The sequence below is a fragment of the Mobula hypostoma genome, chromosome 3, assembly GCF_963921235.1.
Source record: "Mobula hypostoma chromosome 3, sMobHyp1.1, whole genome shotgun sequence".
Lineage (NCBI taxonomy): Eukaryota > Metazoa > Chordata > Chondrichthyes > Myliobatiformes > Myliobatidae > Mobula > Mobula hypostoma.
Window position 1 is genome coordinate 136723663 of NC_086099.1, and position 18381 is coordinate 136742043.

An 18381-nucleotide genomic window follows, 5' to 3' on the forward strand; every position below is an offset into this window, starting at 1 on the left:
AATTGACCAATGGTATGCTGGCATTCATAGCAAGAGGATTCGAGTACAGGAGCAGGGAGGTACTACTGCAGTTGTACAAGGCCTTGGTGAGACCACACCTGGAGTATTGTGTGCAGTTTTGGTCCCCTAATCTGAGGAAAGACATTCTTGCCATAGAGGGAGTACAAAGAAGGTTCACCGGATTGATTCTTGGGATGGCAGGACTTTCATATGATGAAAGACTGGATCGACTAGGCTTATACTCATTGGAATTTAGAAGATTGAGGGGGGATCTTATTGAAATGTATAAAATCCTAAAGGGATTGGACAGGCTAGATGCAGGAAGATTGTTCCCGATGTTGGGGAAGTTCAGAACGAGGGGTCACAGTTTGAGGATAAAGGGGAAGCCTTTTAGGACCTTTTAGGAGAATAGGAAAAACTTCTTCACACAGAGAGTGGTAAATCTGTGGAATTCTCTGCCACAGGAAACAGTTGAGGCCAGTTCATTGGCTATATTTAAGAGGGAGTTAGATATGGCCCTTGTGGCTAAAGGGATCAGGTGTTATGGAGGGAAGGCTGTTAAAGGGTTCTGAGTTGGATGATCAGCCATGATCATACTGAATGGTGGTGCAGGCTCGAAGGGCCGAATGGCCTACTCCTGCACCTATTTTCTATATTTCTATGTATGGAGTATACGTGGTTGGTCTCCATGGCTTCTTGTAGTGAGGCTGCAACGGTCACGATACTCCAAAACTCCATATTCCAAATGCTGGCACCCATATTGCATATATGCTGAAGAAGGGTGTTCCTTCGTAGGTAAAGGCTTTCAGGCCATGTGTGAGCAAACAGGCATATAAGTGGAGTACAGCACTCCATTCCACCCACAATCGAATGCCACGGTGGCGTGAAGGAATCAAGAGACTAAGGAGGCCTGGAAAAACTGACCTACTCTAGAGGCCAGAAGTAGGCTACACTTGTCCTTGTAGTGCAACTGTCCGTAAACAACATACCAGTTGCAAAAATAGGAGTGCTTAAGAATGTTATTACTGAGCAATGTCCACCTCAATGCATCCCTGATGGCTAACTCAGGGCAGTCTTCAAGGAATTGAAAGAGTTCATGGGAATTCAAGAGAAATCAAAAAACCTGACAAAAAAGTTTGGATACCACAAAAAGAGAATGAGTCCAAGAAAAGGAATTCTATAAAATAATTTTGACCCTTGTTTCCATCCTAAATGGAAACCTCCTTGTCTTGTTCCCCAGGTAATAAATGATTAGACTGTGGATTAACTGATACCAGGAGTGAAAACAAGACTCCCAGTAAAATTGTCTCCAGAGAGAACATCAAACATGCCCTAGCAGGATTTATTCTCTTAGAATGAGTGGAACTCTTATATTAAACCAGTATAGGGGTCCAGCACAGAACTTCTACTCAGCAATGAGAAGGGGTTGAGATGTATTAAAAAGATAAAAACATGTAAAATTTCCAGTTCTCCTGATGAAGATCTCACAGATGCATTGCCCAGGGATAACATATCCAGGATGTGTTGTTTTCAGAGTAAGAAAGATTCAAACTCCATGAAGAAATGCCACTCTTATTATACTTTACATTTAATATTTGTACTTGTAATAATATTATTACAAGCTGCCTTACTTACCACTTACTATTGAGCAGACAAAATCATATTTACTATGGAAATAGTCTCATTTGGCTCAGACACTCCTAAACTTAATGACTCAAAAAATATTAGATTAAGAAGATCTGCAAGCAATGATGATTCTAATTTAAAGATCCCCAAATGGCCCTTACCTGTTGGTCATATGTGGAGTAATTCATTGGAACCCTTAGTTCTTGCCTTTGCCAAAGTGATTGTTCCTGTCCACTTCACATTCGCTCTGACCAGATGGAAGAGAAAATGAACAAAGATACGTGGCAAGACAAAGAATCACTTGTGGAAATGATTAATGACACCCTGACAAAGCTGAAAGATTCCAGCCCAGATATTGAAGGTAACCTGATACTGGAATCCCTAGCCATGGATCCATTTACACTTGAAGAAAAGTATAGACACTGTTACATCACTGAATGGTCCTACTCATGGATAAATTCTAATGGATTTAGAATTTCCAATGAAACCCTGAATCCGGTTTTTGCATGGGACAATAAGATGGAAGGATGCATTGATGATGTATTCCCCAAATAGGCAGTGTTACATGCATGGACAAGCTTTCAATTATTACTATGTATTCAGTCATATGGTATTACCATCAACAGGTGAAAAAAATTCTGTCCCTCAACAATTTTCATGGTATTTTCTAAAATGGTAGAGTAAAACTGACTGTATAGCCATACTTTAACAGTGGTCACTCTCAGAATAGCACTGGTGTGACCCTTTGGTTCACTCAGAAGGCCGAAATTTTTGGTGATAAAAGTTGTTCAGACATACCGCTATCAGTAGATCACTCACCTTTAGAAGGCTTATGAAGGAAATTACTTTTAAAGTAATCTGATTAGTCAAATCTGTGTTGCGTTTCTCCAGCCAAAAACACAAGCCCAATTTTAAGGAACGATTTGTGATAGATGCAACAAAGAATATTCCAGAAGGACTTGGACTTGATATTCATCAATAATAGCTAGAAGGAATTCAGTCCAGTTCAAGAAATATTTCTGAGAGCACTACTAGAGTAACTAAACTGATAATCAGACAAGTGAGGCACCTCCTTTTACAAGTTTCCTTTGCAGGCCCGTACTAAGCCCCTGACTGGCTTAATGTTCTTGCTAAAACAATAGCTAAGACCTTTTCAGCTGTTAGAAATTTACCTTCCACAGCAGCAAATTAGGTTCAAGATTTTTTTTTGTTGCAGTTTTCCAATGAACGATTCCCCTAGCCATTGGAATCATTCGTTCTGTAGTGTTCCTCTGTTTAATGTTGAAGCCTGTAGGGACTGAAATTTGGTGACTTCTGCTTTTTGTATAATTTCTCCACTCCTAAGACTCTGCTAACTCCAATACCTAACCTGCACTACCATGGATTAACTTTTGTATGTCTGCTTTGCTCTCCACTGCCTCATACTCGCCTTTTCCTCCAGTTCATCCTCAATCCTGGAAGAGTGAAGAGCAGGGACTGACCTGTTATGTGTGTGAAATCACCCAAGTGTCAGAAAAAAAAGTGTAAATGTAGAGAGCAGTCAAGCTTATTAGGAATATCACGAGGATTGACAGAAAGACAGGAAACAAGAAACCATTTCTTTGCTTTCAATTTCTGTGATGGTCTACTTGACTCATTGGTATGTCTTTTTAGCATTATCCGTGTTGTTGAGATAATTTTTTTTGAAATGTTTAACATTTGAAAATCTTTTATAAGATAGAAAACCCCTGTGAGTTTTAAATGTATTTTAAGAATTTTGTCCGGATTTAAATATGTATCACTAAAAATAACTGAACTGTCTTTACTGTGTTAGCTGGAGGTGTCTCCTGTTTGGTAGAGATGGGAGACCCACCGCTCAAATAGTGGGTACTGCAGGTAAATTCACCATGCGGGATAAACAAGGCAGTGAACTGGCTTTTGAAGAATAGGTAGTTATAGTATAACTGCCCTTTAGCCAGGGTACCCGTAGCTATCTATGTCAGATAGAGCTTAAGATCTTTGTTTGAATTTAGAACCGCACAGTCAGCATACCTGATACCATTGCATACCACCACCCCGGTAACATGTTTCATGTGCCCACCACTCTCTATGTAAAAAAAAACTTACCTCTGATATAACCCTTTCACTTTCCTCCAATCACCTTAAAATTCTGCCCTCTTGTATTACCAGTTTCCATCCTGAGAAAAGTCTTTGGCTACCCACTGTCAAAGCCTCCTATCATCCTTTACACCTCTATCAAGTTACCTCTCATCCCCTTTTGCTCCAAAGAGAAAAGCCCAGCTCACTCACCCTTTCCTCATAAACATTCCTTCTAATCCTGGCAGCATTCTGGTAAATCTCCTCTGCACTATCTCTAAAGTTTTCACATCCTTCTTATAATGAGGTGACCTGAACTGAATGCATTGCATAGCATTAATGTTGTCTATCATCAATTTACAAGGTTTAAACAAAATTTATGTGGGCAATGGCAGGAGGGAATTAAACTGTGGCCCTTCCCTCTAAGCCCTGATTCTATTTTTTTGCACATTATAAACATATTTACAATGCTCATAACAATTTGAGATTAAGGAGCAATCCTCGCTTTTTAAATTAATCTAGCCCCTGTGATCCCTGTCATTCTGGAAGGCATGTGGTCAGCCGGTGGCACTGTGGATGTACATCTACATCATGGACTGCAGCAGTTAAAGAAATGCAGTAAATCATTACTGTATTTTTGAAGGCAACTAACATTGATAGCAGACTCTTCTTTCTGTATATGAATTTAAAAGGAGGCATTATAACTAAACCCTTCCAAATGAAAACAAATTGCATCTATCTTGGAATGACCAGAGGAAAATTTCCTTTGGGCACTGTTAGTTGTAAATCACAAAATGTTCTTTGTAAACAGTTTTATGGCTCCGTTACACAGCACACAAAGGAACTCTTCCCTTGGTAAACGCTAATTGATTTGCCAGTCGTATTTGGGAGAGCGGACTGTTTAGACTGGCTCCTTTTACTCATTGAAATTCTTCTTCCACTTGCAATCTGGGCCTTTTATTTAATTGCTTTAATATTGTACAGGCTTAAATCTCAAAATATTTCCTGACTAGTTTAGTACAACATTACAGTTGTGTTACAGTGTTGATGTGAGTTGCTTGAAAATTGGCAGGTTTTCATCCAGATGCTTTTAGTGAATCTCCGAAAATACTAACACATTTTAAGAGTCCCCTATATTTATTTCAGATTTTAGAACTTTTCTTTGGTCTTCCTCTTTTCCAAAAACTCATTCTGATATAGAGAATAAATGTGATATTCTCACCCAAGCTTTTTCCAGTGAAAAATCTATCACTAGGTGGCAGGCAAAAGCAATCTAGATGATTTCCTGATATCTTACAAATAAAAGCGTTAGCCTCCATGCTTCGTTTTGACCAAGTATGTGCTGGTAGTTGCTTGTAAATTACCAGGCTGCTTTTGTCTTACACTGTACCCTTAGATTCAGCATCCAGTTTGCAGTTTGTTTCGCTCTCCTAGGCTGCTGGATACAGTGTATTTGTTATGTAAACATTGCATTCACAATCAAAGTTCAAAGTAAGCTTATTATCAAAGTACATATATGTCACAATATACTATGTTGTAAATCATAGGGATTCTCAGAGCAAAGAAATACAAAAGAATTAGTGCACACAAACGTTAATTCACTCTTGAACTTCTCAAGTGCTCCATTGTAATTTGCTGTTTTAAGCTTTTAAAACCTTTGCCCAAGATTTTGTCATATATTCTGATTGGACTAGATCAAAGTAGTGAAAGTTGAAGGTTCCAAATGGCACCATTGACACTGTGCTAGTTTAAAGGGCAGGAAATCCAGGTCTTCAGCACCTGCACTCTCATGCATGGAAATCTGGGACTTAAAAATTCAAATTGTTGAACATAAACTTCTGTCTGTCCCCTCCTCCTTTAGCTCTTGCAGAACAATGCAGAACCCAGCAATGTTTGGTTCTAAGAACCTGGGACAAATTGTACCAAGAGTGCATTCATTTCAATGAGGTTTTGGGTTAGAAGGCAAAGGGGAAAGTAAATTCCTCTTTTATTCTATTATTTCACTTTATTTTTAAGCCCTTGATTGTTTACATATGACTAGGTTGTATATAATTATACATTTGCATTATGTTTTATCTTACTGAGCATACTGATACTTGATATCTTAATGAACCCATCCCTCTGGATATTTTTTGTGTTGGAAGTAGCATATATCACCACAGGCTATTAAATAGGACACCTTAGACACTTGTAGTCTTCATTTCCCTTCAGTTTTAATTACCATAATACAATAAGGTACCATTAAAAGAATGGAAATATCCTTAAATATTTGTGTTATATCGCCATGATGTCAAAATTATGCATTATTCAGTGCAAACAATATTTATAACATGCTATTAACAACATAATTTGCATTTTATTTGGAGTTTATGGTTTGAAGTGAAGTGAAATAGCGTGTCTATTTTAAATATAATTATACTCATAATTCTTGTGACCCCCTCCTGGAAACTTGTAAAGAACTTGTGGCTGTAAGAAGCTAATAAAAGTTGATGATGCTTGCTGCTCTCATGAGGTGAGATTTGGCAGAAGACTCGGTATGTTTTGTTTGCAGTGCATTAAAAAGAGATAAGAGAATTTACTCATATGAAAATATTGCTTTCTTCATCACATTTGGACAAAAAAATTAGTGAAAAGGAGTTGATGTGCTTAAAATTTCTGAATTGTGTCAACATTCAGCACATCATCCATCCAAATTGTGCTGAGTTTGAAAATGATAGTTCATGATTGTTTCAATATACCGCAACATTTTTTTTCAAAAGGAAAATGTTTTAATTCTGTTATTGTTCAGCAGATTGGCAGAGCTGCCTGTCAGCACCCTGCCGCCTCACACAACTGCGCGGTCGACCTCCCCCCGGGCACCACCCCTCCCAAGGGTTGTCTGTTCTCCCTCTTCCCGCTTGAGGCCCAAGCCATGAGTGACTACGCTGCTGAACTGCTACAGTTTAGCTTCAGTTGAGCATCTGACTGCTGAGCCAGTGTAGGATTCTTTTTTCGTAAAAAATAAAGATGAGTATATCTGTCCATGCATCGCCCACCATGGATTCAATAAAATCACCATTAAGAACCACTATCTTCTCCCCTTGATAGAGAGCGCATTCCGTGGGACCAATTCTTCACCAACCTGCATCTATGGGATGTGTACAACCTAATCCACATTCACCGGGGAATGTTTGGGAGATGGTGTTCATAATACCCACTGCCCACTACAAATACTTAGTGATGCCTTTTGGACTTTCCAGCAGTCCAGCTATTTTCCAAGCCTTCAATAAAGAGATCCTCTGAGACATGCTACACAAGTATGTGTTCCTCTGCCTTGACAACATCCTCGTCTTCTCCAAGGACCCCCAAGACCATGAATGTCGCATCCATTTAGTCCTTCTGTGTCTCCTCGAAAACCAACTGTGTTGCAAGTTAGAGCAATGCCAGTTCCATACCCCAGTCACTTCTTTCCTTGTTTATGTCCTTTCATCCCAAGGCATAACCATGGGCCCAGAGAACGTGCGGGCAGTCATTGGATGGCCCTGGACACACTCCCTCAAACAGCTACAGTGCTTCTTCATAAACTACATTTCATCATAAACCACAGGAAATTACCACTCCTCTCACCTTTCTGACCATGTCACCTACTTCACGGATAACCTGGTCGCCTCCCATGGACCATGCTTCGAGGAGCTCAAGAGATACTTCACCACTGCTAGCATTCTCTGCCATCCAAACCCCTCCAGACCTTTTGTGATAGATGAGGACCACATCTGATGTAGGGGCTGGGACCATTGTCTCCCAGTCCAGTCACGCCTTCTCCAGCCAGGGCCATCTGACATGGGGGCCGGGGCCATGGTCTCCCAGCAAGGACCGGTTGGGAAGGCATACCCTTGTGCTGCTTTTTCACATAAATTCAACTCTGCACCATACCGTTATGGAGTAGGAGACAGGGAGCTACTTGCCATTAAATGGGCCTTCGTGGAATGGAGACATTGCCTGATGGAAACACTGAGCCCTTCCAGATTTGGACTGACTACCAGAACTTCTTATCCATACAACAGACCTGCCGTGACAGGCTCTCGTCTTTGAGAAATTCTAATTCACCATCTCCAACGGACCCAGTTCCAAGAGCACTAAGGCACTCTGTCATGAAATTTTAACCCAGCAGAAATGGAGACCAACCCTCAGCCCATCATCCCATTGCCCCAGATCTTCACCCTGATCATCTGGGATCTTGAGAGCCAGATCCACCAGGCCCTGCTCCAGCTGACACATCTGACAGCCATGACCTCCCGGCGGCCATGTGCACTGAGGCAATCTACTGGGCCCCTTCAGTCAGAAAGACCCGGCCAGCAAGTGGATGAGTTTCTCCAATGCTTCACCAGCTCTAACCCTTCCACATGGAAGAAGTATTTGGCCTGCGCTGAGCTGTCCCACATTCTACACACCCTGTATGTCACCCTTTGAAGTGCTTCATGGCTACCAACCCATGTTGTTTCCCTTGGATGAGCCAACGGTGCATGTCCCGTCCGCCAGGACCCTGGTTCTTTGCTGCCATATATTTGGAAGAGGGCACGGAGGGTCATCCTGGCTGCCAATTACACCTACTGCTGCCAGCCCTACTGCCCACAGCACCCAGCTAGACTTGTCCGGACTGGGCACTACGTCTGGCAGTCCACCTGAGGTCTTCCCCTGCGCACAAAGTCACACCCCTTCAAGATGATCATTGCATCAGTCCAGTCACTTGCTGCCTCCAAGTGCCGCCCTCTCTCAGGGTCACATCCACCTTCCCTGTGACCTGCCTTGAGCCAGTTTTCCACAGGCCAATCAGCTCACTGGAGCCTGCGCCTCCAGAACTAAGGGTGGTGAAAGTTGGTGCAGTGTACGTGGTTCTCCGATTGATGGATTCACGTTGTTGTGGATGGAGTCGACTTGGAGGGGGATGACCTGGAAGAGTAGTAGTGGTCTTGGCTGCCACCTAGTTTCATCTAGGATCCATCATTCATTGAGGAGTTTCATCAGGCCCATCCAGATCATCCTGGGCTGTTGGGTGCGGCCCATGGGAGACGGGGTCCGGACTGACCTGCGCAGGCAGGAACTTCCCAGTCTTCACCCAGCTAACACCCGCCGCTGCTCTGCCTTTGGATGAAGCCCCCTCTACGTTTCCTGACACTGCCTTCTTTTAGTTGATTTAACTACTGTTTGTGCCAATCTAGAAAAGTAACAGAAGTAAGCCAACAGCTCTGAAAGGACCATGAGTTTAGGGACGTGCATCATATAAAATATATATTTCCCCCAGAAGTACTTTTGGATGTAAGGTTATAAATGTTATAGTTACACATCACAAGCAGGTTATATTTGTATTATACAAATGTTAAACATAGGCCATCTTGAAGAATAGAAAATCTAGTCAACTCCACCTTATTATTTGGAACGTGGGTTGCAGTGCACAATTGTACCAGAAAACAATTATACCAATGCCTAAGAAGAGTAATGTGAACTGCCTTAATGACTATCGCCTGGTAGCACTCACATCGACAGTGATGAAATTCTTTGAGAGGTTGGTCATAACTAGACTGAACTCCTGCCTCAGCAGGGACCTGGACCCATTGCAGTTTGCCTATTGCCACAATAGATCAACGGCAGATGCAATCTCAGTGGCTCTCCACATGGCTTTAGACCACATAGACAACACAAACACCTACGTCAGGATGCTGTTCATCAACTACAGCTCAGCATTTAATACCATCATTTCCACAAACCTGATTGAGAACCTGGGCCTCTGTACCTCCCTCTGCAATTGGATCCACAACTTCCTAACTGGAAGACCACAGTCTGTGCGGATTGGTGATAACATAACCTCCTCGCTGACGATCAACACTGGCGCAGCTCAAGGGTGTGTGCTTAGCCTACTGCTCTACTCTCTATATACACATGACTGTGTGGCTAGACATAACTCAATTTCCTTCGATAAATTTCCTGACGATACAACCGTTCTTGGTAGGATCTCAGGTGGTGACGAGAGGGTGTACATGAGTGAGATATGCCAACTAGTGGAATGGTGCCACAGCAACAACCTAGCACTCAACATGGTTATTCATTGAGGAGAAATATTTGGAGGCTAGGGAAAATTGAGTGGGGCATGCAGATGTACTGGGACATATTAAGATTAAGAAGGAGATAGTGCTGTACCTTTTGGAAAACAATAAGCTGGATAAGTCCCCAGAGTTTGATGACATACAGTATATCCCAGAATTTTGAAGGATGCAAGTGAGGAAGTTCTATAGCTTTGAAACCTATCTTTGTGTCCTTACTGGCAACAGGCAAGGCCACAGAGGACCAGAGACAGCAAGTGTCCCTTTTTTCGAGGTGGTAAATAGGATAATCCAGGTGAGCCTTACATGAGTGACAGGGAATCTATTGGAGGAGATAGTGAGGGATATGATTTATGCACATTTGGTAAGGCATGGCCTACTTTGAGGGCAATCAGCACGACCTGGTACAAGATAGATCATGCCATACAAACTTGATTGAGCTTTTAAGGAGATGACAAAGATGCTTGATGAGAGCAAGGCTGTTGACATTGTTTACATAGACTTTAGTAAAGCATTTGATAAGTTCCTTCCTGGTAGGTTGATTCAGAAGATCCAGGATGAACTGCAAGTCTGAATTCATAACTGACGTACCCATAGCAGGCAGAGAGTAGGTGGAGAAGATTGTTATTCAGGCTGGAAGTCTGTGAGTAGTGGTATTCTTCAAGGATAGGTTCTGGAACCAATGTGATAAATAGGAATGACTTGGATGACTTGGCGGACAGTGTAAAGGATTATCAAAACAATACTGCAGGATATAGATCAGTTATAAATATGTAGAGAGTGTTAAGTGCATGGAATGGGTTAATGGAGTACTAGTGGAAGCAGACAGTTTGGTGGAGTTTAAGAGAGTTTCAGATAGACCAATGAAAGATGTAGGGAATGGAAGGGTATGGATGTTACATAAGAGGATATTTTATAAAAATTGGCATCAAGATCAGCAAAACATCATGGACTGAATAGCCTGCCCAGTGATACACTGTTCTGCATTGTAGTGAAGTTGCAGTTAGTGAAAGAAAGAAAATCATTAGAATATACATTATGTTAATTTTCAACATGTGTGTAAGAAACACTGAATGCAGCTTAAAAGATAGAACTTTTGTTTTGAATACGCAACAATTTAAAAGAAGAGAATAATTCCAGAATGATTCTTTTTAAACTGCAAGTACTGGAAATCTAACATGCAACAGAAAGGACTGGAAATATTATGCAGGTCAGGCTGCACCTGTGGAAGGAGAAGCAGAGTTAACCTGAAGACCTTTTGTTAAAACTGGAGAGAAACGAAGCTTGTTAAGATGTGGAAAAAGGTGAGTGGGGGGAGCAGTTTATATCTCTCACTGGGTAATAAGTTGTCAACAAAGTTATCCAATCAATGAGTGAATGCAGCAGTTAGAGAGACGAAAGAACTTTGACAAAAGGGCATGTCTTGGTATATTGAAGCCTTCTGGATTCAATATTGAATTCTACAGTTTCGGGTATGGTACACTTGATTTCACTGTCTCAGTTAAGTATCTATGGTATAGATTCGGCTTATTTGTTATTTTCCCTCTTTTTTTCACTTCTCTGGGAGCAGAAGACATGCCCTGCCTGATCTGTTGGGCAAGCCTTCCTGCTCTGCATTTCACAATTTTTGCTTTCTTTTGTCAAATTGTTCTCAATCACTGAGTGGCTAGATGAACCAGATATCATTGATTCTATTCTGTTTCTTGTATTTACAGTGCATGCTTGCAAGAAAATGATTGTATGTGATAATATATGTACTTTGTACTTTGAACTTTAATCATGAACCTTGTTCACAGTAGATTGCCATGGTAAACTGTAAATATCCCAATTCAACATACACAAGAAGCTGGAGGAACTCAGCAGGTCAGACAGCATCTGTGGAAAAGACTAGACTGTTGGTGTATCAGACGGACACCCTTCTTCAGGACTGACAAGGAAGTGAGAACATCCCAGTTTTTTTCTTTATCAGAGACATCCTCCCACCTCCCATCCTCCCCACAGTTTAATAAGCTTCTTATATCTCCTTCCTTGTTCTGAGAGAGGGGTCGTGTCCTGATATGTTTCTTTTCTGTTAGATGCAACCTGACCTGCTGAGTATTTCCAACATTTTTGATTTTTATTTTATAATCTAAGAATGAAGTTCACTTGAGGAGACTTTAAATTCCCCAGTCCATCTGCAGCTTACATTTGGATAAAGCTAAACAATAGTGAAAGGCAATTATGATGCTGTTTTCTTAATGGTGTCTTGGAATTCTGTACTGTATTTCTTTTTGTGAAATTCTAGAGTAAAACTAACTTTTTTACTTTCATAGGAAGTGGTAAGAGAAAACCAGAAAGTGAACTGCAACACAGTCCAATAAGAATTTGTTGCTTAAAATGGAGGCAATTTCTCTTTAACTAGATTATATATGAACAATGTTTGTACGTGCACAATACACTTCTGAAATTTGTTCATTTATTTCTGATTGTAGAAGTGAATGTCATGTGGGCAGCACACCAAGTACATCACAGCTCTGAAGACTACAATCTGTCTACAGCCCTTCGACAGTCTCTATTACAGAAATACTTTTCCTGGGTATGTCAGCTGTGAAGTTTCACATTGGTAGTCTGCTGTCATTGTTAACCATTCAAACAAGTTGTCTGCTTGCTCACTTGAAATGTGCCAAGAATTTGTTAATCCTTTGATGCAGCTTCTCGGATTTTCTGGGATGTTGTCTCACAAAGGTTTTTTTAGAGGCAGTGGGTTTTGAATTGTAGCGGCTTGTATACTTGTACCGCTGAGTATAATCTTATAATGCTGACTGATCCTACTTAGTGGATCTTCTGTTTGTCTATATTTTGTGTTGTTACAAAATCTGCAGTGATGGACTGAAGTGTATTTTGTAATTCATGGTGTAAGTACTTAATGTAAAAGTGGTAATTTGCATCATTGAGAAATGAAACTTCAGTTATACTTTATTGTTGAAGTGCCCATTGTGCAATAGTGAAATACAACACAGAAACAGGCCTTTCTGCGCACAGGGTCCATACAAACCATCAACTAATGACATTAATCCTTTTTTTTTATTCTCCTCACATTCTCATTAACTCTTAGAATCTTGGAACCCTTAGATTCCACCACTTCTCTACACATGAGGGATGATTTTTTTTTTCTGGCTAATTAATCTACCAAACCACTTATCTGTGAGATGTTCGAGCAAACTGGTGCATCTGAAGGAAACTCATGCTGCCACATGTTTCTAGTGCTGTGAGACAATGGCTTTATTAGTGGTCCCACTGTGGCTCCATTTTCTGTTACAGAGCAATAAATTACCAGCACAATTAGCTCTCTTCTTTTTCTGTTCATTGAAACAAAAATTATTCTAAAATATTATATTTGGAGATGGAAATAATATGAGCATTAATTTTACTTTTGAACCATCACGACTTAAATTAAAGTACTTTTCTATAATATATTCTGGACCAATTTTATCAAATTACCTCCCTGATGGAAAGCTTAAACTTCAAGGAGCACTTATTGGGAATTGCTTTGTGGAGTTCTTATAATGATTGCTGACAGTTTGTCCTTGAGTCATCCCTATTTTCAAAACAATTAATCTTTTATTGTTTATTACACTACTTAAGTAAAATTATATCTTTATATTTCAAAAGGGAAAAGAGAAAACAAGTACAATTTCATGCTGTCACTTACTCTCTAAAATCTCATCGAAATTTCATGCAAATGAGGTTGAATTCAAACCCAATGACAGTAAAGCATTTTTCATGAAGTGAGTTTGCATAGTTCAGTATAAGCTAATGGCAGTAACCTCCAAGAGTACCACAACCTTGTTATAGGGTTTGGAAGTTTGTGTGATTCAATGACCCGGGAGAGCAATGCTGGCTGGAGTCAGGACTTTATGTTTTGGCTCTTCGTAGGGTCACTCAAGCCAAACAGGTCAAAGTGTAGAGACCCGACTAAGAATGGTCCACTAATCCTCCAGGCTCAGGGTTTTTGCTCAGGACTAACCACCCTGACAGATCAACAAAAGTTGTTACGGAAACAGCAATGAAGAATCCTTCAGAATCTGTGTGTGAAGCTATATGGCGAAGGACAGACAGAGATGGAGGACCTTCATTGCTGCCCTAAAGCCCAGCGGCATAACAGGCAGTCACTAACAATGGCGATCATGTTTTTCAGTTCATTTACTTCAGTAGACATGTTTATAAAGCAGCGTTTGCAGTTTATGTTTAAATAACTATACTTGCTAAAATTAGGGAATTAAAAATGTTCTTCGATTGAAGTTAGCATTTATTATTGCCATGCTAAAAATAGGATGCATTGTGAATGGAAAAAGTTGTCATAATGGTGATTTGGGAGGGTGGTGTTGAGTGTATTACTCTGACAGTGGTAGAGAGAGAGGAATTTAAATCTGGCTCCGTTTAACATGGCATGCAATGATGAAATGCTGACCTTAGGGGTTAAAATTAGAAAATTGCTCTGTCATAAGCTTAAAACTTATTAAAGCCACAACATTCAAATTTAACCTTCAGTGATGGTTTCAACAATGTGGATCTAAAACAACGTAAACCACTGTTCCCCCAAAGATGAAGCAGGTCTTTCTCGTGTTGAAGGCTCAGAAATACACTAATTAATAAGCAATTATTCCAACCAAGTTCAAAGTCACTGTATTACACAACACTCCACACACTCACAACTTCCTCTCTACACTGCTTACATTGAAAACAGAGCGCTCCTTTCATTTTCAGTCATTTTGTTGCAACCACAGCTGACTTGTGGCAAGTTCTCATGATCCAACTCTTCATGAATGAGATGTGCAACACATGACTTCCAGAACACTGCAGGTTCCAATCAGAATCATGTCACAGGAAGTTATTGTGCCTCCCACACAATATCTCATCCGTTCAGTTTTCACGATGATCTATGATCTTACCTATGTTTCTTGAAAGAGCAGCGTCTGTATGGGCTATGCTTCCACAGGGAATCCATAGTCCATCTGTAGCCCTATAAAAACCTCCAGTACATACATGCAATGCTCTCATGTGCAAGTGAAAAGCATCTTTACCATTACCGTTCTCGACTCATGGAACTGTATAAACCTAAGGGACAGATAGAGGGCTTCGAAGCCAAAATTCTTTATTGATTGAACCCTATTTCTCAGTTCATGTCCAATAGCCCTGCAGGTCATGGACTTTTGGGAGACGATCACAAATGATTGGATCCACCTTGGATTCAAAAATCACAATTTCAATTATGTTTGCAACAGGTTGCTGATACGCGCTACGTAGCGCAGTTTACTGCTCATTGTTGCGTTCACATGGTCAGTCATGATTTATACTCAACTAGATTAGACCTACTCTATTTCTCCATTAGCTTAGGAAGACCAGGTATTAATACTTACTGCAATTGCAGGCTTTCCCAAAGCACGTCCACTCAAAAATTGTGTGGATGTGGTCATTCTGCCTCCCATTCTCAGATGTTCGCCAACAGGAAGGGAGTGTATTTTTTCAATATCCAGTGTTGATAATCCATCAAAAGAACTTTATAATGAATCCTGGCAGCTATCATAACTCATTCACTTTCAGACAGACACAGCTACTTGTATTTTTGGGCACACATTGCTTAAAAAAAATGGAATTGACTTTAGCCCATAAGAAATAGTTATTAAATATTCTTTACACTACAGCCATATTACACAATACTTACATACATAAAATGGATGTGGACTTTCCCCTCCAGAAGCAGCAAGCGAAAGCTCCCAATTTAGTGGTTAGTTTCTGACAGAAAGGCCAATAACGACCTGGAAAGAAAAGCCCAATTAAATAAGTTAATTTTACCAACATTGTAAAATATTTGAAATATATATATGTTTTCCTTCATTGCCCATTAATTGGCTTTACTTTTCAAGCCTAATAATGCATGCTGTGTCTTGAATTACTCTCAGAGGCTGAACACTTTCATAGCAACAGCTCCTCACACTTGCAAACCTCGCCAACGCTCATCAAATGCCATTCAAGTTCAAGTTTAACTGTTACTTGGTCATATGTGACTAGCCATGAACACATCCCAACAAAACAGTGTTCCTCTGGGACCAGGGTGCAAAACAAAGTTCAGACAGTCATACACATTACATATAGCGTGTATAAGATAGCAAGTAAACATACAGTCACACAAAAAATCTGTTTTCTTATAAAAATGCCTGCAGTTATAGCTATCTAAAAGCAGAACAATCTAAAATATCAGGGGTACTCATTGAGGTTAGAATGGCAATTAACAATCTCGTCTAAAATACTTAGACATGAATGAGCTGCACATAGTTGGAACTTCACTTGATTATAAATTCAAGGAGGCGTGGGTGGAAAATGATGAGGAGGAGAAGGTGTAGGAACTGCTGGTGGGATCTCATTGCAGATTTTATGGATTGGACCCAAGATTAGTATTGAACCTAGTCTTATGCAGCTCTACTCACTGCACAGGTCCGGGTCCAAGGAAGTGAGAGAGGCCCAGGTTTAAGGAACAGAGAGAGGCAAAGCATGAGTGGATTCTACAGTTACTTAAATTAAATGACTTCATTCACCATGAACTACATAGTTAGAATGGTAACTTCAATACAACAAAATTTGTCGTGCTCAAGCAGCTACTCTCACTTCCACAGGTTCATTCTGAGTCACTACGAAATGCCCTCTGGGTGATTTGTCAGGTTTATTTTTCAAACAAATATGTTAACAGGTTTGATCTTATGGCAGCTTGAGCTGTATCTGTGTGAGGGACAAATTGTTCTTCCAACTCTCATTAACAAATATTTATTTGTTTCCAGGTCTTTAACCTTCCAATGGCTCTCTTCATACCTCCGTCAGTATTTGCTGTACATACCCAGTTTAACCTGCTATATCAGTTCTGGATTCACACAGAGGTATTTGCAATGGTTTTTAAATATCAGCACCTTTTAATAAACCAGTGATTTTTGTATGTTCTTGACTTTGAGCATCGTCGTTCAGGAACCGTAGCTGTTAAAAGAAACTTCTGCTTTTGCATTGTTTACCATTTTCTTCTGAATATGAGTGTCTTGTTCTGTAAACAGTCGATGTTGACTTTGTAAGATCAAACAAATAATGTTTTCAAATCAATTGGCAAAACACACGATCTTTTTTTCTTTGAATAGTGGGAGTGATGATTGTGGGCAGAGCTATTGATGTTCATGGGATGATGGGCAAGTGGAAAATCCTTTTGATATTGGCTGGAAAAACCGAACAGGATATTCAGATTAAATCAGATTTCTAATGAATATTTGATTTTGTGAAAGTATTTTGGGTTGAAGTGTGACGGATGTCATTTTCCAGGGCTTGAGAGGCTTATTGCCAACCTCAGCTTTCTAGCCCTGCTGCATGACCTGTCCAAAAGGGTCAAAGTTTTGATTTTATTTTATTTTGAAATATAGCACGAAATAGGCTTTACAGGCCCAATGAGTCGCAATACTCAGCAATCCACTAATTTAACCCGAACCTAATTACAGGGCAATTTACAATGACCAGTTAACCTACTAATCAGTAAGTCTTTGGAATGTGGGAGGAATCGAAGCTCCTAGAGGAAACTCACACATTCATGGAAAGGGTGTATAAACTTCTTACAGAAGACGCTAGAATTGAACTCCAAACTACGATGCACTGAGCTGTAATAGCATTGCACTAACTTAACTAAGCTAAATGGTTAATAAATGTTCTTTGCTTTTTATTGCAAACAAGGAATGGACTCCAGTTTTTAATGTAAATTGCAAGCGGTAATCAGTTTGAAGTTAAAGGCTCAGGCTGCTAACCCATAGCAGGTGGCTGGATGCTGTGGGGTCTGCTTTGGAAAGTGAAGTGACCAGGAGATACCAGTCTGCATTAGTCAAAGGCAAGACAACGGGGTTACGTCACTTAGCACATCAAACATGATCACAAGTTGAGATAGATGTGTGTGTATTCAGAGGGTCAGCCCTCACAGCATTAATTGTAGATGGTTGGGATTCCTGTCAACAGGAGCTTTGAAGACCATCTGTGTGAGTTATTTTGTCCCAGCAAAGGTATTTGGAAAGCATTTCATGCAGATGATGTCATCCAGTAGAAAATAGTATAAATATCAGAAGCATTGAGGATTGTTAGGGAAGACAAGGAGAATGACAGAACGATTGAGTAATAGAAAGAAGAATAGAATTCATTTCTCAGCCCACAGAAAGTCACCAATGATTGCTGGCATTATCTTGATTCAATTAGGAAAAAATAAGAGATGGTTGTGGGAGGCAAAGAAATGATTATAGGATGGCTTTGAGTCAGTGGACTGAGCTGTGTTCAGGCACTTATCTAGAGATCGCAATGAATACACCATGGATGTAATGGACTTTGTTAAAACATCTGTAGATGTGTGGGTTTTCTTAGCAAATAGATTCTAGAAAACCTAGTATCTAACAACAGTGCTTTGCTATTGCATACTGTTGGGCGAACTAAAGAAATCGCCATTTCTCTTCTCAAATGTTCATCCGCCTGTACTGTAGCCATTGACATTTGAGGTCCTAGCTCATCCACCTTCTCCATCATAAGTTCAGTTACTGAACCTGCTGGATCTGCC

General features: G+C 40.3%; 1 protein-coding gene and 1 long non-coding RNA gene across 2 annotated transcripts in view; one reads left to right on the plus strand and one right to left on the minus strand.

Moving 5' to 3' along the window:
- Nucleotides 1-15570, minus strand: part of LOC134344269 (uncharacterized) — a 44719-nt gene extending 29149 nt beyond the window's left edge. The window contains exons 1-2 of the long non-coding RNA XR_010017406.1: nucleotides 15484-15570; nucleotides 1788-1873 (exon numbers count right to left, since the gene is read on the minus strand). This is a non-coding gene — a long non-coding RNA (uncharacterized LOC134344269). The remainder of the gene's footprint in view (nucleotides 1-1787; nucleotides 1874-15483) is intronic.
- agmo (alkylglycerol monooxygenase) overlaps nucleotides 1-18381 on the plus strand; it is a 403147-nt gene that overhangs the window by 196726 nt on the left and 188040 nt on the right. The window contains exons 4-5 of the mRNA XM_063043768.1: nucleotides 12251-12354; nucleotides 16595-16690. Of these exons, the coding sequence (XP_062899838.1) occupies nucleotides 12251-12354; nucleotides 16595-16690 (200 nt within the window). The remainder of the gene's footprint in view (nucleotides 1-12250; nucleotides 12355-16594; nucleotides 16691-18381) is intronic.